This window comes from Polypterus senegalus, chromosome 2 (genome assembly GCF_016835505.1).
Source record: "Polypterus senegalus isolate Bchr_013 chromosome 2, ASM1683550v1, whole genome shotgun sequence".
In the NCBI taxonomy this organism is placed as follows: domain Eukaryota; kingdom Metazoa; phylum Chordata; class Cladistia; order Polypteriformes; family Polypteridae; genus Polypterus; species Polypterus senegalus.
The window spans coordinates 283,719,173-283,739,800 of record NC_053155.1 but is presented as its reverse complement, the minus strand read 5'-3'; the positions used below and the strand labels follow the sequence as shown (position 1 = coordinate 283,739,800).

Genomic DNA, 20,628 nt, shown 5'->3' with positions numbered 1-20,628 from the left:
CCCAGAAGTGCTTACCAGGATATCCCAGAATTTGCTCTGTGCCAGCAGTAAAAAGCTCCTGAAAGCCAGTTTATGAGGAAGTTTAGAGCTCATTTGACTGAAGAGTTCAAGAGGCAGAAGTGAGGCCATAGGATTTCAGAAGTGAGAGAAAGGAGGTGGGCCAGTGACCTCATCTAATAGCCTAGTTTTAGAGGCTCAAGATGTGTGTTCTGCTAACCTTACACAACCTCCATTATAACACTTGGCCTCTTGAATTTCATTCTGGGTTTTGAGGCAACTTGTGAGCAACCCCTATCTTTGTAACACTAGTGAAATTAGTAGACCTGCATCAGAGCACGCGTGGTCCCAAAGTCCAAAGTTTCTAAAGAAGACTGCAGTGTTAGATCAGTCAGAGCACTAAAGAGGACTTTGCTGTAAACACAGGGAAGCCAGCCTTACAAATGTACAACACGACAAAAGCTGAACTCTTCACAAGCAGCATATTTGAATAAATCCAGCACTGTTTCCATCTTTTCAATGACAGTGTATCACTTTCAAATTTAAAATCACAAACTATTATTTCACATCATAAAAATCAAATTGCAGAAATCCATGTGTTCTTCCCTGAAACTAAATAAGTCCAGCTAACCAAAAATAAGAAAACAAGACCTGCAATACAGGGTCTTACCTCTGTGGCCTGTTGCTTCAACTTATCACCCCCAGTATACCGCGGATAACATGAATGATGAGTGCCAGCACTGCTAGCCTCACAACAAGGAAACCAGACTCAAGCCCCGGGGTCTCCCTGCATGTTGTCTCTGTGTCTGTGTGGGTTCCCTCTAGGTGCTCTGGTTTTCTCCCACAGTCCAAAGTAATAAAAGTTGGGTGGACTGGCAATGCTAATCTGGTCCCCGTGGTGTGTGTGTGTGTATATATATATATATATATACTGTATATATATATGTTCACCCTGTGAAGGGCTTGTGCTCCATCCAGTGATTGCTCCTACCTTGTGCCCAATGTCTTCTTGGTTAAGCTCCAGCTTCCCCCTTGGCCCTGCTATGGATAACTGGTTTAGATGGAGGATGAATGGAAAGAACGCACTCTCATATGATATGTTACAACATGGCAGTAAGAGGTCTTGGCAGATGTATCCTTAATCTAATTGTAATTTATAAACAATATTATTTATCTGTGGACCTCTATCTTCTTTCAAATGGCCCCTTTTAATGTACCCTTAGATTTAAGAATGCTTGTTCTCAGCATCATTGACCACACTGCAATCCCACTCTGCACTGAATGCTTTTCTGGGATGTACAAACTGTGACTCTGCTCAGGAAGAACACGTATGAATACTGAAGACGGGAATTGTACAATCTGTTTAGAAAGTTACAGATTTAGCTTTATTTGATAGAAAATCTGCAATTAACACATTCAGCACACCAAAATTAAGCAATTCCTTCATTAAAACACCAGCTAGGAAGAGTGTGGTTGTTACCTGCCAAGTCTTGCTTCAGTGCTGTTTCATAAGAGCACTCAGGCTGTTAGCAATTTCCTAACCAGCACCACAGGCTGACATCTCCCTTTTAAAAATCCACACCCAGGTCAAGTGGCATTTAGAGGGGCTCTCAAGCAGATCCCATAAACTTTTTCAGTAAGACCGCTTGGTAGGATGCAAGATGAAGGTATATAACATTTTTAACAGTTTGTTTTTGAGCTTGTTACCTGTTTCACAAATGGTAATAGAAGTCCACATGACCATCATCATTAAGTTCTTCCATGTGAATCCTGAATTCAATGAGGACTGATTGTGAGGTCATTTATGTTAGGCCTAGAGGCGGCTGGTGGTCTCGTAGCATCGGAACCCCTGCAGATTTTATTTTTTTCTCCAGCCATGTGGAGTTTTGCTTGTTTTTTCTGTCCTCCCTGGCCATCAGACCTTACTTTTACTCTGTTAGTGTTCCCTAATTTTATTTTCTTATTTATTTTATCTTTTTTCTCTTTCTTCATCATGTAAAGCACTTTTGAGCTACGTCATTTGTATGAAAATGTGCTATATACAGTAAATAAACGTTATTGTTGTTGTAGAGAATCCAGCTTGACATCAAAAGATGGATATCCACCTTAATAAAAATAGAAGTGTCTGTCTGTCTGTGTGTACGTTCGGTTGCCATGTCCCTGTCATTCCAAGAGATATTTGTAATGCGGCATCTCTTGGAATGACAATTGCAGTGCATTTTACTACTACAAATGTTTGTGCTGTGCCATCCGTTGGGGTGACAAACATAGTGCATTTTATTACTACATGCATTACAAAACACATTCCAAGAGATGGTGCACTGCAAACGTTAATAATGCTGGGGTCTAAGTTGATTACTAAGATTTCAACCTGATTTAAACAGATAGCACAGCTAGTACTTCAATAAAATGGTGACAACGATAAGACAATTTAATTGCCGGAATATATAGCATATCCGAATGCTCTGGTATACATCAGATGATCTTTAACTGGTATGGATAAAATATGGTGCATTTTAATTATATAAAAATCTAAATCCAACTGTTCGGTAAAATGCAGGCTGTTATACTTATCATCCCGAGTCAAGTAGGCTAAGAGCAATTGAACAATGGAGCCTGGAGAAAAGCCATTCTGATCGTATGAAATGTCAAATGTAAAAAGACGCGGTCGCCACATCATGGCATCAAGCATTTGAATGGCCACTCTATTCTATTTACTAGCAGAACACCAAACATTACATGATAAATAGCTTTTGTTAACAGAACATTTTGATTTCATCTTTAAATTTGGCAATGGGTGACTTTCATTAAGCTCCAGTTGCATGTTGCTTATCGGCACACCTTGCATATGGTGGGTGTTCAATTTTTAACTTGGTCTAAGGTGCCATTTTCTAAATGTATCTAAGCCTTACTCATGTCAAGGTTGTGCAGCAGTTATCTTTTCAATGCCAAAAGATTTATTTGTGCAGGTACAACATTTCTCCTTTAGACTTAGTAATAACCAAAAGGTAGGGACATTCTGTGCCAGTGCTTTAGTTTTTACATGGCCTCCATGGTGCACACACAATGACTGGTCATCAAAATGACAAAATGCTGAAAGAGGACAACCCAAGGCTGCCCTGGAAATGAAACGAACTGAATGTAACTGAAAACGTGCATCCCATGACTTTACAAGGCAATACTGCAATGTAACTTGTTTCTTCCATCCTTCCCTTTTCCAAACCCACATATCCAGGGCAGGGTTACAGGACAGCTGGAGCCTATCCAAGCAGTGCCACAGGGTGAACACAAACACACACACCAGGCCCTAATTTAGCAATGCCAGTTCACCTAACCTGCAAGTCTTTGGACTTTAAGAAACTGGGAGAACATGCAAACACCAGGCAAGGAGCCCCTGGGCACTAATCCCAGTCTCCTTATCCTAAGGCAGCAGCGCTAACACTGTGCCACCCAAACTAATTTCAAAATTGTTTAAACATATTGTCAAATTATACCATGTATGCTATTGCAAAAGAGCAAAGGATGCCAAGAATGAAAAGGAGCATCAGCTGAGATGAGCTTTTGGCTTTAGAATGGCACGTCAATCATGACTTGAGATATACAATACTGAACAAATATAAATACTAGTTAAATGTAAAACATGTCTTCACACTGCCTAGAAATATAACAGACTAAAAACAGAGGTGCATATAAATGGCTTGACAGGAGACACAATTCATTTAAAACTCCTAATAGCTCACAGACAGCCTCTCGCTAGGTCTACTGTGATGCTTCACTCCATTAGCCACTTGCAGTTGATTCAATAAAAGGACTGGCACCCCATCCAGGGCAGGATTCTGCTATGTGCCCAGTGGCTCCAGCCCACTATACGCCTGAATTAAGCACATTTCAGATTGCTAGGAAAATTTCAAATTTATGTGCCTCCACCGTAGCAAATTACAATGTACCTATTGTAAAGGTTATTACCAAAAAATAATTGTGATTTCAGATTAGAACTTAGTGCCCACATTTTGTATGTACAACGTGCATTGCTGGTTTATGATTTCAACCAATGAGCTATCAAAATAAATGGAAAAGGAAAGGGCAAGCCAAGCCAAGTGGCTCATCTATTTGTCTTAGTGCCTTTCATCATCTGTCTACATTTCAGATACAATAGATTACATTTCCTTTGTTTTTCCAGTTTTGGTTCAGACAGGTGAAGTGACTTCTGAGTTTAGCCCCAGCCGACATTTGTTAAATGTTTTTCACGGAAATCCAACTGCTACTGCAGCACTGACCGGACCCTTCTTACAATGTGGCTATTTGGACTTGCAAGTGAGGCTGCCATGTGGTGCAGTCTCATAGCCCAAGTAAATATTGTAAACTGGCTACTGGAACGAGCCAAGACCTCGCCATGCAGACAGGGGCCCAAAGACAACTTGAGGATGAAGAGTAGCAGACAAGCAAAGGCAAATCATTGTCAAGAGTTCAAAAACAAGGTGAGCACAAAAAATGGAGAAACATTTGAACTTGAGACAATACCACTCCAGGAATAAGCAGCGAGGAGGTAAAAATACTAACAATATTTTAATACTCTTGTAATTAGGAGTGGAGTGCAGGTGTACTGTAAACTGGCAACTTAAGTGTGTTGTGTTCTGTTATGAACAAGAATGGAGAGACAAATTACTGGAAAGGGACGATGCCATCAGGAACATGAATGAATGCCGGGTCTCACTTCGTTCACTACAACAACACTAGTCTCATTAAAAAGTCTCTTTTGTATCCATCCATTCGTGCTCTAAAACCACTTTATCCTGATTAGAGTAGCCTGTCCCAGCAAGCACAGGGCCCAAGACAGGACTAACCTCTAGACAGAGCACCAGTCAATTGCAGGATGAGCACACTCACATTCACACACACACGCATGCCAATTTAGTATCACCAATCCACCTAACTGGGGACTGTTTGAGAAAACCGGAACAATCCCCACATGGACACATGCAGAACACACAAACTCCATACGGGGCAATTCAGGACAGGAATCCATTCCTCCTTACTGTGAGACCGCAGTGTTACTACTACTACTGTGCTACCAAAAGTCCACCAAATAACCCCTTAAAAGTGGGTGTGAATCCAGTATTGCTATAATCAACTTGCCCCTTACTAGAAGAAGAGCAAAATGTAAGTGTATTTATACTTTAGTGAGGCGAGTGGTTTAAATAAAGGGCTGTCAGGAATCGGCAGAAAGCAGCCAACCAAAACAGAGGAGTAAAAGCCAGAAAGAAATACAGCAAAATGTCAAAACCAACATCTAAAAACCCCCAAGAACTCCCAGTGGTCAGTTCCCCTTTGACAAAGTTCAGACAAGACTAAACTATAACTAAACTAAAAAAAAAACAAACAAAAGGTTATCTTTTCTCTCAAGACTGTTAATCCTGCTTAGACAGTCATATGGCTTAGATAGGTACCACGGTGGCACAGCAATCAGCGCTTCTGCCTCCCAGCTGCAGAGCAGAGTTTGAACTCTCTTCATGTCTGTGTGTCTGAGTACCCCTTTAACCTCCTTCATCCCAAAGACATGACGGATAGGATGGCTAATAACTCTAAAATGGCCCCTAAAAGGGACAGAGTGTGACAGTAGAAGTCTGGGGTTGTTTTTGCCTTGTGCCCAATGCTGCCATGATAGGTCTGGCTCAGCAACCTTAACTTGACTTAAGCTGGTTTGGTACCAGACCCTGAGGCAACAAGGGAAGGAAAGAAGACCCCCAGCAGTTATTAAACACACTGGCTTAGGCGCACACTCAACTATTTTAATTCTTTGACCATTTCCAAAACAATCTATTATCTAATTAGAAAACAGTAAATCAAAACCAATCACATTACTTGATAACTCCTTTACCACAACCTACAATTCAATTATGTAGTAGTTTTAATATACAATTAATTTTACCAACATGGAAAAGGAATCTTGCAGACTTTGAAAGCAAGATATTGAGTTCTTTTACTCTCCACTGTTTTTTTTTTTACAGAGGCTGAATTGCTCTTGGTTGTAATCATTTTTATATTTGCTTTCTGAGTCGGGCGGCATGGTGGCGCAGTGGGTAGTGCTGCTGCCTCGCAGTTAGGAGACCCAGGTTCGCTTCCTGGGTCCTCCCTGCGTGGAGTTTGCATGTTCTCCCTGTGCCTGTATGGGTTTCCTCCCACAGTCCAAAGATCCTAAATTGTCCCGTGTGTGTGAGCACCCTGTGGTGGGCTGGTGCCCTTCCTGGGGTTTGTTTCCTGCCTTGCGCCCTGTGTTGGCTAAGATTGGCTCTAGCAGACCCCCATGATCCTGTAGTTAGGATATAGCGGGTTGGGTAATGGATGGGCTTTCTGAGTGTTGTTTTTGGCCGTACATTGCACGTTTGAATGACTGAAGCTTTGTCCTCTCACACAACACTTCTAGCACATGCATCACAGTCAGGACCTGCAAAAAGTATTCACCCCCTAGAAAGTGTTCACATTTTAATGTTGTACAACACTTAATCACAAAGGAAATAACTTGGCATTTTTTTTTCTTTAACGACAAAATGAAAACAGGTCTGTGCAGAGTGGTCTAAGTTATGACAAATATAAAACATGACTGACGATACAAATGTTCATCTGCTTTAATGTGACACACCTACATCATCACTGATGCAGCCAACTGGTTTTAGAAGTCACGCAATTAGTTCAATTGACATCACCTGTCTGTAGTCGAGGGGTTTCTCTTGATTGCAGTATAAATGCAGCTGTGTGTGAAGGTCTAGTATTGTGGTCTAAATTACACAATAAACACAAACGAGCACTCCAAGCAACTCTGTGAAAAGGAGATTAAAAAGCACAATTCGGGATGGAGGCAAAAAACTATTCAAGACACTGAATATCCTCTGGAGTCCTGATAAATCAATCATAAAGAGAAGGAAAGAGTATGGCACAGCTGTAAATCTGCCCTAAGCAGGCCACCCACAAAAACCGAGCGATCATTTAAGAAGAAGACTAGTGAAGCAGGTCAACAAGAGACCTGTGAGAACTCTGAGGGAGTCACAAGGTACAGTAACTGAGATTGCAGTGACTATGCAGACAGCAACTGTTGCCCAAGTGCTTCATCAACCACAGCTTTATGGGAAAGTGTCAAAGAGGAAAAACACAAATGGCATCTTAGCTACAGCTTAGCAGAAGGCAGCTAGTAGAAGATTCTATCATGTGATGAAACCAAAATTGAGCTTTTTTTGTTCATCAGAATAAACACCATGTTTGGTCTAACCCTGTATATTATCAAAAACACACCATCTCCGTGACAAATAGTGATGGAGGCATCATGCTGTGGGGATGCTCCTCTGCAGCAGGCCCTGGAAGACTATTGAGGGCTGTGGGTAAAATGTATACACCAAAATACTGGGAAATCTTGGACGGAAAGCTGATGCAAGAAACCTATGCATTGGAAGAAGGTTTGGTTTTTCAGCAAGACAATGACCCCAAGATTAAAGCCAAAGCTACACAGGCATGGCTTCAAAACAACAATGTAATGTCTTGGAATGGCAGTACCACAGCCCAGATCTCAATTCAATGGAGAATTTGTAGCTGGACTTGAAAACGTTTGTTCATTCACGATCCTCTTGCAACCTGAAAGAGCTTGAGGAGGAAATGGCACAAAATAGAAGCAGGGTGATCTGCTGATTCAGCAAGGCAGCCTGTGCCATCAAGACACCCATCCATCCATCCACTTTTCAAAGCTGAAGCCTGTCCCAGCAAACACTGTGCACAAGGCAGAAACAATTCTTGAGCCAGCCAATTGCAGGGTGAACAAATACAGACATCAGGAGCCAGTCTAGTACCACCAATCCATCTAACCTGCAATGAAACTGATTAATAGAACAGAACATCCTCAAACCTAATTGATGCAATTCAAGGTTGGGATTGCCAGAACCTGACTGATCCAGCAGCAAAATGTAGGAACCAGCTATGAACAGTAGCCCACTAGTCACTGTCTTTATGGAGTTTGCACATACTTACACTGAAATATTTTAAAACATTATCCAAAAACTATAAGTAAATAAAATAAAGAGCTGCCGTTCAGGTGTGAAAATAAATGTTTAAAAACCATGGCTGCAGAAACACCTGTGCCACTAACATCTTTCCAGACAGTTCTCTGCCCAGTAACAGACCTTTAATTGAATTATTTCCTCTTTCTATGCTTAAAATAAGCTACACACCTGACCAGATCTCTTTTAACTGAACAATACTATGAAATGTGTGTCCATCTTTAACACAAGTATACCGCACGAGTACAACTATGGGGGTGTGACTGAGTAGGTCTTACCATGGACTTTTCTGGTTTTTCCCCCAGCACTGCCAGAGTAGACGCTGGATTGGATTAAAATGTTTTGAGAATGTTATGGTCTGTTCTGTTACAACATTGTACATATTTCACACATTAGCCTTATCTCAAACACAAGTGTTCCATATCAAACCTGCAGCATTCATTTTCAAGTAAACAGTATTTGGCACTTTTATGTAATGGAACATTTTCACCTATGGCATAACAACTAAGGACCCCTCTGTATCATAGTTTATAAATCCAGACCCACCACACACAGTCTGCTCTAAAGTATAATACAACTTTGAGGTGCTCTTTGTGGAGAACAAAGAAAGTACAAACCCACAATGGCATGGAGCTGCCTGACAGCAACAAGTTTTAAAGTGTTCAAAAGTGCTGCCTCGTGCTCATCTAGCATGACCAGAAAACCGACAGTTTAATATTATGCTCTTACTCATATCATTTTCTATCCAATTTAATCCACTGGAAATACCCTGGACAGAGTGCTGGTCCATTCCAGGGTTAACACACACACACACACACACTAGGACTAATTTAGCATCACTAATATCTTCTAACATGCATCGTCTTTGGACAATGGGAGAAAACTAGAGCACCCAGAGGAAACCCACTGAGACACAGCAAGAACATGCAAGCTCAATGCAGGGAAGACCTAGGTTACAAACCCAGGTCTAATACTGTGAGGAAGCACAACCACCATGACACCCCTGCTCTTACTCATACTAACACATTTTGTACGTCTTCAGTGGATCACAAATCCCAGACCTTTCAATGTTTCCTCAAGATTCCACCCACCCATTCAAACCTACTTATTCAATTCAGGGTTGCAGAGAAGAAGAGCCCATCCTGGATGCACCCAACACAAGGCTGGTACCAGTTTCTCAATCAGAGGCTGATCAGGGTGTTTAGTTATTTCATTCAACTAGTTGATCCTAAGTTTGTAAAATTCTGAAGGAGATGCTGGTCTGGGTTTTGTCACAGAACTTGTACTCTGCCTCTTTTCATATGCCCATTATGGCCTCCATCTAAATCTGGACTGGTCAACTCAAACCATGAAGGGCTATAAACACTGCATGCTCGCAACGCAAATGGCCTCTTAATTTTATCCTTAATTATTTTTCCTAAACTGCAGGTAATTTACAATGAAAAGGCCCAGTTGTAAGTGGCAATAAAGATGGAGCTCCTCTTGCAGGTATGTTGCATGTTACCACATCTTATTTTTGGGAGTAGAATGCCAAATTTTGTAACTCCTTACACAGTGGGGAGCCAACAGAGCACATTTATGTGAAATAAGAATAATAAGCAGAATTCAAACTTAATAAATGTTGAGCAAAGCTGAAACTTTAAGTTATTCATAATCTTTACTCTTCAGAAAAATTAAGCATCTATCTATCTATCTATCATTGTGCCTTTCATATCTATTTCTGTATGCCTGTAAAATTTGCACATGAACCACAGAGACACTGCTAGTATCTGTGCAAACTTTAAGACTGAATCTCAAGTCAGTAGTTATGTTAACCACTACAATAAAACTAATTTTCTGTCTATAAGCCCTAAGGTGCTCTCTCATAAAGAAGCCAATATTTTAATTGTCTGCTGGAATAAGATAAGCAAATTTAATCAGAGATCATTGGAAGTACAACCAGCCATTGTGAAAAGTTATCATGTCTACTGAATACAAGTGAGACAGCCCTGCTTCTTCTCCTGTGTAGTGTGGCACAGCGGTTAGTGCCGAGAGTCCTTGGTTCAGATCCTGGCCTGGTCAGTGTCTGCCCACTCTCCTCAGGGTCATCTAGTGGAATTTTAAATCCCTCACCACCAGTTCACAGGGTCACCCTTAGCCTGCCTATGCTCCAATTGTAAAAAATGTATCTATAAAATTGTAAATGTAAAAGTGCCTTGAGTTGTTTTTTTCCTTATAAAGTTATTAAGGGGGTTGTAACTTTAATCTTTACTCATCTGAGTTAAATCAGCAGTTTTTTTTAAAGTTAAAATAAGGACATTTTTTCATCTGTTGTCATTTCTCAGTTTTCTGATGAGTGAACAAGATTTTACTGTGGCTTAAGCACTAGGGCCATCAAGCCCACACTGCGTTTATCACAAACAGTTAATTCAAAATGCTTCCTGTATTTGTTTATCAAGATGGCGCTTTTTTTTTCAATTTAGGTTTACACGCTATATACTTAAACACAGCCAAAATGTTTATTGCAAAAACATATGACAAAATATCACTTTGGATGGTAAACTGCAACTTTGTACTGTATACTCAACATCATTGTCATACCACAGGCCTGGACCTATGTTTTACTATAATCCATCCATTTTCCAACCCACTGAATCCGAACACAGGGTCATGGGGGTCTGCTGGAGCCAATCCCAGCCAACACAGGGCACAAGGCAGGAACCAATCCTGGGTAGGGTGCGAACCCACCACAGGTTGGCACAAACACACCCACACACCAAGGCCAATTTTAGAATCGCCAATCCACCTAACCTGCATGCCTTTGGAGGAAACCGGAGCGCCCGGAGGAAAGCCACGCAGACACAGGGAGAACATGCAAACTCCACGAAGGGAGGACCCAGGAAGCGAACCCATGGTCTCCTAACTGCGAGGCAGCAGTGCTACCACTGCGCCACCGTGCCACCTGTTTTACTATAATGTTTTATTATTTTAATACAATACAGTGGATTCCCACCTTGACTTTGAAAGAAGTTTTTTCCATTTTATTCTGTGTGATAACACATTATACCATTACCATAAGTTTTAAGCTGCTTCACATTATGATAAAGGGCAGCATGGTGGTCTTCCCTGTGACAAAGACATGCAGGTTTGGTGATTTTGCAATGTCAGATTGACCCTAATGTGTGTTTGGTGGGTGTGTGGTCACCCAGCGATGGACTGGCACCTTGTTCAAGGTCTGTTCCTGCCTTGCACCCTATGGTAGCTGGGGTAGGCTCCAGCCTCCCCCACGACCCCATCAGAAAATGACATGACTTTATGACTTCAAATGGATGTGTTCAGGCTAAACAAACATATAGCTATTGGAAGGATTAGTTTTATTTCGTGAGGCACAAATGTATCATAACAGGAAGTTAAAAAATCCAACTGTATACTCATTTTCTAGATTCCACTTTATCTTAGTGATTTATTACATACTACTAAACAGAATTACAGCAATAAACACCAGTACTGCTCTCAAACAATGTTTAAATCAGTCAACCATATTTTGCATGTGTGTGTTTTAATTTGCGCTTTGCTTGCCTAAGGGTCACTTACCCTACCCTTGGCCCAATGCAGCAGTCACAGCGAGGATCTTTTGTTATCCACAATTCAAATTTGAACTCAAAATTAGCCTATTTTCTGCTTATTCAATCTCAAATATGAAAAAAATGAATTTAACTTAGAAATAAGCAGTATCACAGCCAAATTACATAGAGAGTATTTAATGGTGATGCGTTCTTTTACGTAGCTAATAAGAGATTACAATGCAACATGGTGAACCGTCAAATCTCCACACATAGCACAATGTGTTAGGCACAAGTCAAGAGAGGCTATGCTCAAGATGTATGATTCACTTGTGAAGCCTCATCTGGAAATATTATATACAGCTTTGTTTTTCTTATTATAAAAAAATCAGACAGAAAATCCAGACAACAGTGCCAAGGCTGACACCAGGACTGCTGGGTCTATCCATCCATCCATTATCCAACCCGCTACATCCTAACTACAGGGTCACGGGGGTCTGCAGGAGCCAATCCCAGCCAGCACAGGGCGCGTGCACACACACACACACACACACACACACGCACACTATGAACAATTTAGAATCGCCAATGCACCTAACCTGCATGTCATTGGACTGTGGGAGGAAACCCACACAGACACGGGGAGAACATGCAAACTCCACGCAGGGAGGACCCAGGAAGTGAATCCAGGTCTCCTAACTGTGAGGCAGCAGTGCTACCCACTACGCCTACATGCCGCCCCTACCCCTGCTGGATCTGAACTTTAAATTAAGGCTCAAAGAATTAAACCTTTTCAATCAAAGCAAAAAGAGGCTGGGAAGTGACATGGAAGAAGTGCTTTAAATCAGGAGTCACCAACTCACACTATTTAATTATACAGCTTGGTATTACAGTAGTAGTGGCTACTGATTAAGAGAGTAGCCCGTTTTAAATAATAAAGGGAACTAAGAGGGTAGACGCCAGTTACTTTAAAACGAGATCTTCAGCTAAAACGTGTGCGTGGGCATTGAGGGAGGCTGGTTATGAGTAAATTTCACACTAGTCTTACAAAATATTTCTTCCAACACAGAACCACAGATAAACAGAATATGTTGCCAAGACATGTAACAGTTAGTAGTGCTTTGAAGACCTTCAAATCTAAACAACTATAATAAACTAATAAATATAATAAATAATTTAAATATACAGTAATAAACAGGCAGACAGGAACAAGGTCTTGTAGAGTTTTCCACTGCAGGATTTTGTACTACGTATTTACAATTATTTTAAAAAAGTTTCAAAATGTTTTTCTGTTACACTTTTCCTCCATTTTCTTTTTTCTTTATGATCTGGCTGGTCAGATATCTACCAGTTAGAGAGTGTGTCAAGAAGGCTTTGCCTCGTTAATCTGTATTGTGTAACTTCATTTTACATCTTACTTTCACTGCACAAGTCAGTGTTAAATAAAATCAGCCTTTTGTTTTTTTTCTCATCAAACAAGTGTAAAAGTTTACCTCTGAGAAAACCGTACTGAGGTATGAATTAGCAATGTTGTTTCCTTCTTTATATTACTTTACAGAACCTCTTAAACTGGTGAAACATAATAAATCTTCTGCATAAGCACAACTACATTAACATTTATGCTTATTAAATAAATACACACTCTTCCATATCTTCTTAAATATTCTGTTAGTTTAGTTTCTACTTTCCCCTCGGGGATTAATACAGTGTACCAAATACATAATCTTTATAGTTCAGATTTGGGAAAACTGAAAGTAATATACAGTACATAAAGAGTTAATGTTTAGGGTCTATATGTGGCATATGACAAACATCTGTTTATTAGGCCTTAGATTTACCATCAAGACTTTCAGATTGTGTGGGGACTTGGAATCAACAAGGTATCTAAACTGCAAGATCAGGGTCATTTGTCCCATTTTCACTACAATGTGTCCTTATTGTCTTAAAAAAAAGCTTCTGGTTGATCTCCAATCAAAATAAATTAACTGGACTGAAAGCAGGTGGCTGGGCATGGGCAGCATTATCAACTTCTGCAGCGTTCCCTCACTGTTGCCACATTTTCTCATTTTTTGCTAATAAAGCTAAATGCTAAAAAAGAACATTGTACAAATACATGGCATAGAGATACGCCTGCATTCTAAGAAGAGAACCATAAAAGAATAAACAATTCCAATTCATTATTAAATATGTGTAATTCTCAAAAAAATGCTAGGTGTTAATTTTTGTCGAAGCTTCTACAATTCTATCCTTTTTCATTGTTTTATATAATGATTACAAATTGGTTCCGCAACAAAAATGAGCCACAAAAATGGTTGAGATGCTTCAAATCTAATTTATACCCACAAATTTAAGAAATATCAGCATCTCATCATGACTAGTAACTTTCTTGATCGCAACCAGTGTATTTAGTTCTGTAATAAAAGAAAGAGGTAGTATTAGGATATCAGAGAGGAAAGGCAAATGTTACCACCTGCGCTTGTAATGTGAGCTGCAGTCTGATTCAAGCTTGCAAGCTTGCATTACAAAACACATTTCCTGAGGAATTGAAAAAGTGCAACATAAGAACAGCAGAGTTTACTTTTAACGGCTGTACTTTACTGATGTACAATGCATGTAACCATTCATTTAACCACTTCCACGTTCCCCAAAAGGAACAGTGACACGGTAATTCTGTAAAACAGATTAGAAAAAATACAGAACATGCATGTCCAGCCAATGAGAGCCATTAACAGCCGCACTTACAAAGGGGATGGGAGGGACAAACCGTCTGAAGTGTTTCAAATAATGTAGTCCTCTGACTGAGTACAAAATAAAAAATCTGTTACACAATACCTAATGGCCGCCTGATTTGATTCTAAAACAATCTGCTCTTTTACACCCTGCGACAGAAATGTATATGATACAGCAGCAGGTGGAAGTGAAAATAAATGAACTGAAGGGTGTCTCAGAAACTACATACTGTAAATGCTGTTATTAAAACCTTGTATGTTAGTTACTTCCTACAAGAGGTGATCAAAAATTTTCAGTTTGAACTATTAAGGAAAACGCCAGTAGAACCAAACAAGTTTTATTTTTCAACAAAGACCCTGTGAACACTAATACGTTGCTTTTCTGTGCCAATCACATTGTGTAACTACTCTTCAGTGGCTGACTTTCGACACTGGCAAAAGCGTGTCCAACAGATGCAGTCCTTTAGATTGGTGGGAGTTGTAACACAGGGCCAGACCTGGAGAATATGATGGGTGCGACATCTCTTTGAAACAACAGTTTGCAAGGCGTGCAGTAGAAGTGAGAGCTCTTGTTATGTAACAGAAGGAGGAGGAGGAGCATGGTCAACAGCTTTCCTCGCAACGTTTCCCTAACTGACTGATGTAAAGCCACAACACATCAGCATATTATTAACAGGTTATGTGGGCCTTTTGAGGCAGGACATCAGTATAGATTACACTCCCCACAACATTAAAACTATGCATATGATCTTGTTGACACTAGCCTAAACCTAGAAATTCTTTGGCGTTGGAAGATTGCCATGCTTCCATTTTTTCAATTCTTGTTTGGACTCTAGGTGACACTGACTTATCACAGTTTAATCCCCAGGTGTGATATGCTTCTTTAATATCTTACATTCTCAATTCTTCAGCTTGAGTTTCTCCTCAGAACACTGGATATAGTAACATTTCATTTCAGTTGTGAACATTCTGAAGTGCCAGCATGCACAGACCTTGCTTACTTTGAACTATTTATGAAGGATGAATTCAGTTATCCCATAACTAATCACCATAAGGACTGCTGTCTAATGCACTGCCACTTCTCTATTACAATTCACTTTATGATGGCAACATTTTTTGCGTCATCAATGTCAAACAGTAACCAAAACTTCACATTTGCGACAGTAGCACATGAAATAAACTAGTCTTGGTACAAGGTAACTAGACAAAAATGAATCTGTGAATGCATATTGTTTTCTTTAGCATTAATAATTCAAAGATAGCACAACGGTACATTTTATTTTTGGTTTGGTTTAAAAAAAATAAACACTGTAAACTCCACATGATAGAATATCATTTATAAAAAAAAAATCTTGGGATGAGAACAAGACATTTTTTCCTGCGACGAGACGTGATCTTTTGAAGAGAGACAGACTGACACTTTCACGTCCTGCAAGATGGTCAAGTCATGTCATACTTATAACCTTTGGAAGCAAGTCCTATGAGACAGTGACATTTGCAAGTCACACCCTACTTACAACCATTTTCAAACAAGACCACGGTCAACTAACCTATCAGTTGTTGGAATGCTTTTTGCAGACACACTTCCTGTGCTCTCAGATCTTAAAAATCTTATACGTTTTAGATGACATTTCAATGACTAAGTGAAGAAGAAAGATCAGCGCACCACGCCCAGCGCCGAAAAAAGACAAAGTAGAACGTCATAAAGAATTTTAAAACGCTGGCGCGATACACATGCAGAGCAGGTTAGAGAAATTGGATGTAGGAAAATTTGAAAGTCTCAAACAAACGGAAAATATTACTGTGTGAAATAATGGAACAGTGAAAAGAGATCGAATAGTGTTTGATGATGTCTGGGGGAGAAGAGAGACAAGGCAGTGAGACAAAAGGACAGCTGCTGTACAGGCTTTTAAATGTTTGAAGTGCAACACGAGATGCAGATCATGCCGCACGGCAGCAACAGCAAGCCAGCAGCTGATCAAGCAAAGAGGAGGTAAAAAAAAAAACAACTGGATTTGGTTCCCATTGTTTCACCGTTTAAGAGGGATTTCGGAGGAGCGACCACATCTCCTTGGGGTGCATTCAGAAAACCCCTCTTCACAACCATGCATTGCTGCGTGGGTTGGAGGGCGGCGAAGCCCCCTAGTAGTTCATATATTTAACTACACCACTAATCACTGGCCATTTGTAAAATAAGCACTGTAAAAAATCTCTTACAGTTTCAGTCAAAAAACCTTTTGATTAACCCTCATATTATTAGACAAGTTAAAAATGGGAATGCAGTAGTACACCTTTACAAATTTTAATGAAAACAAGAAAAAAAGAAATGTAGCTTACCTCATTTTATTTATTTAACCATTCACTGAACATGCTGTTTTCAGGATCATGTGGAGCCTAAACCTGTCTAAGAGTATTCAGAATTAGCCAAGAGCCAACCCTAGGATGAAACACTAGTCCCTTTTACACTCTTAGAAATAACGGTGCCATACTGGTCTGAATGTGGATCCCAATGTCCAAGTGCAGTGACGGGGACACAGTGATGTAAAATGGCCCTGTTTTTCAGTTGAGACGTAAAACCTGTTAATCTGTTCATTAAAGATCCCTGGGCACCCTTCATAGAGTAGGGTGTATCCCGATTTCCTGGCTAAATTAGCTACTTTGACCTGGTCATTCTGGCCCCCTAATCATCCCCTATATCTGACTAGCTAGCAGCTAATGTGTGGTGAGCGTACTGGTGCAAAATGGCTGCAGATGCATCATCCAGGTGGATGCTGCACATTGCAGAGGATTGAAATGGCTCCCCAATTACTGTGTAAAGCACTATATAAATGTAATGAATTATGATTATTATAACTGTAAAAGTCACTACTAGTCAGTAATGTGCATTTTTGAGATGTGGGAGGAAGATCGAATGACATGCAAGAAACCCACCAGAGACAAGGACAGGCTGTGAAAACAAAACACAAAATGTGATAACGTGAGGATTTAAATGTGGTCTCTGGGAGATGTGACACAAACCACTGCACCACCATCAGCTCATTTTGGTAGCTGTAATGAATACCATACTGCGAGTTTAAAGACTAAAAGCAGTGATTAATATATACTGTATATATATATATTTGTGCATACACAGTATACACTGTGGAAATTTGTCCAGGTGTTGTTCACAACTTTTGCCCAATGATTGGTGGAATAGGTTCCTGTTATCCTGTCCTGGATTAGTGGGTTAAGAAAATAGATGGATGGGTATATGTATCAATACAGTATAGTATTACATTATTGTAATACACTATTTTTATGCCACTTACAAATAATATAGAATCAGTGCATTTTACTGGTACTTATATACCCAGTTGTGTTGCTGCTACATTCCTACGGCTGACACATCACTAATGTCAGCACTCTGCCTAATTTCCTGTAACAAAGACTTTGTGTTTTGGTTCAATATGAGTTTTTATTGTGTTATGGGGAAAGAAAAATAGCTGTATTTGCATATGCAAATTAATGTAGTATTTCAGTAAACAACAAAATATGTTTGTCTCTCTCCTTTAGCTGTCAAAAGTTGCAGTCAGTAGCACCTGAAGTCTTATTTATACTGATTTTAAAAATCTTCATGAACACATATTAACATGCAATGGGTGCTTCTACCAATTGTACACAGAAGAAAATGATGTGTGGAAAAAAAACCTCATCTGAACTAGCTTGTCATTTGTAGCTTCACCATTTTCCAAGGTCACAGCTGGCTCAATTTCATTTCGATGTGAACTGAAAATCTCACATGAGCTGCGACAAAGCTCTGTGTAGCAAAAGAAAAAGATGCCTGAAGTAATTAAAGCACTGGGTTGAAGAGCTCAGGACGTTCACTGGATGTGTACAACTCCAAAGGTTGATTAACAAGGAATTTATTTATGTATTTAAATACTGAACAATTATTCAACACATTTTGGAAATTGTAATTTATTGTAAAAAGGGCAATTTAATGGTCTAGCAATATGTACCTCATTTGACAATACATGCATGTACAGTAGAACAAAGACTTAAATAGATAATTACTACTGACTACTTAAATGTGTGATGAACATTAAAACTCAAATTGGTGGTGCTAATTTTAAAGCAGGGAGCAATAAGCCTCATAATTCAGAGTTAAACTATTACATTACTTGAAAGATTTAACCAAAAAATATTACTCACACAAATAAGCTTATTGTTTGGTCTACTGAATCAATGTTGTTTTAAAATCAAAGAAGTGATGTTACAATCAATCAGCCACCAATGTAAATCGTCCAATTTTCACTATAAAAGATATGATTGGTGATCTGTAGATTGGCTGATGTCAAAAAAAATATTTTTTAAGCATCTTCTAAGCTTTGTGGTGATATAGTTGTAGTGCTCCTTTATGTGAGGTGTTACAGTACTTGAGCGACTACTTTTTTTGATGTAAACCTCCTGTAAACACAGAGCAGCAAGGACGATTTTACCAGAGAGAAAGAAGACTGAAATATTAGCCTTTACATTAAAGAAAATGGAGTAATAAACTGAGAAAAACGGAATCGGAGAAGTCATCCTGTGCAATTAGAGAAACGGTAAGAAAAGCTACTTTAATAAATTCAGAACTTTTTATTTTGTCTTTTAATTAAAACGTACACAGGACGGTAAACAAGCTTGTGTTAACTACCACAGCTTGTATTTTCAATTAGGAAAAGAAGATATAAAGAAGAATTTGAAATTGCTGCTTAGTAAACAATAGGCTTATTACCTTAACAGCAAAATCTGTTTCGTTTACTTGTACACTTGTTAAGGATTTTAACTTTTTATCTTCTTGATAAATTTCTTATCCAGCGGCTGTGGGGCATCTATTGGTGAAGAAAGATTCACAGATCTTGACTTTGCTGATGATGCTGTGATCTTCACAGAGTCAATGAAGGCTCTGATCGGGGCGTTCAAGAAATGAGCGAGGAGTCCGAGTGTCTGGGTTTGCGAGTGTCCTGCATAAAAACCAAGATCCAGGCCTTTAATGACCTCTTGGGCACAGCCATCAGCAGTGTGTCTGTTGGTGGAGAGAGAGTCGACCTTGTCGAGAGGTTTACTTACCTTGGCAGTGACATTCATGTCTCTGGTGACTCTTCCTATAAAGTCAGTAGACGGATTTGGAGAGCATGGGGGGGTCATGAGATCACTGGAAAGGGGTGTGTGGCGCTCCCGATATCTATGTAAAAGGACGAAGGTCCAAGTCTTTAGAGTCCTGTTGCTTCCTGTCTTGCTATATGGTTGCGAGACATGGACGTTATCCAGTGACCTGAGACGAAGGCTGGCCTTCTTTGGTACTGTGTCTCTCTGGAAAAGCCTTGGGTACCATTGGTTTGACTTTGTGTCAAATGAGTGGTTGTTCATGGAGTCCCAAATGAGGCACATTACCTGCATTGTGAGGGAGCGTCAGTTACAGCACTACGGCCATGTGGCGTCTTTCCCCGAGGGTGAAGGGGTCGCCCACGTGGCACCTGGCTGCAGCAGATAGAGGGTAATTTCCGGAGGGTGGGACTAGACCTGGGGGGTTGCAAACCGGGATCTCAAGTTGTTTTCGTCATGTAGTGGGTGCGGCAATACACAGTACCAGTGCATGCTCCCCAACCTGACTTGACTTGATAAATATCGTATGAACATTTGATAGATTTGTGGCCTTTATAAAGGTTTGTACTGTGCTTATTATTTGTTTTTGTGTGTCATACAATATAAGTTTTGGTGAGAAACAAGTACTGCATAATAAAAATGGCAACCCATATTTATAATTACACCTCAACTATTAGGAATGTCTAGCTGATACACTGTAAAAAGAACCTGTATACAGTAAATATATATTTTAACACAAATAAAAGCTGTAGTACAATTAATGATAAATGATTAAAACCTATAAGTGCATGCATATTTACATTTAATCAGTGCCAATATATACTGTATATGTATGTTTTGTTAGACAAAGCCATACGCATTATGTATAAATATTTTCTGTACGTATTTTATTAGATTACAAAATTATGTATTTTAAGGAAACTATTTTATTTTAGCATTTTCATGGCCACTGAACAATAAGTCTACAGAATTTCACTTTGTTAATAAAAAACGAACACGTAATACCTGTGGTCTATAATTTAATTATAAAAAACCAAAGCCAACACTTTAATATAGAACATAAGGCTTCTACGTGTCTGATTATGCAGGAGCTTTTCGGTAACATGAAATCAGTGATCAGTATTGGCCCTGAATCCCAAAATGAAAGGTAGACAGTAGAAATCAATTTGTACCTTATCTAATCTAGCAAGA

General features: G+C 39.6%; 2 protein-coding genes across 6 annotated transcripts in view; one reads left to right on the top strand and one right to left on the bottom strand.

The window, feature by feature from the left end:
* The window catches only part of LOC120523957 (rho-related GTP-binding protein RhoG-like), a 61,499-nt gene that overhangs the window by 18,902 nt on the left and 21,969 nt on the right, over nucleotides 1-20,628 (bottom strand). The window lies entirely within an intron of this gene.
* pgap2 (post-GPI attachment to proteins 2) overlaps nucleotides 1-20,628 on the top strand; it is a 111,125-nt gene that overhangs the window by 86,453 nt on the left and 4,044 nt on the right. The window contains exons 7-8 of one of the 4 annotated variants that reach the window (XR_005632726.1): nucleotides 9,468-9,527; nucleotides 18,769-18,893. The exons of 1 other annotated variant lie outside the window; for it this stretch is intronic. Coding sequence is in view for 1 of the 3 variants with exons in the window: in XM_039745704.1 (XP_039601638.1) it covers nucleotides 9,468-9,481 (14 nt within the window). In the remaining 2 variants the exon portion in view is untranslated. The remainder of the gene's footprint in view (nucleotides 1-9,467; nucleotides 9,528-18,768; nucleotides 18,894-20,628) is intronic. 2 more of the 4 variants (XR_005632725.1, XM_039745704.1) reach the window with 2 other exon arrangements.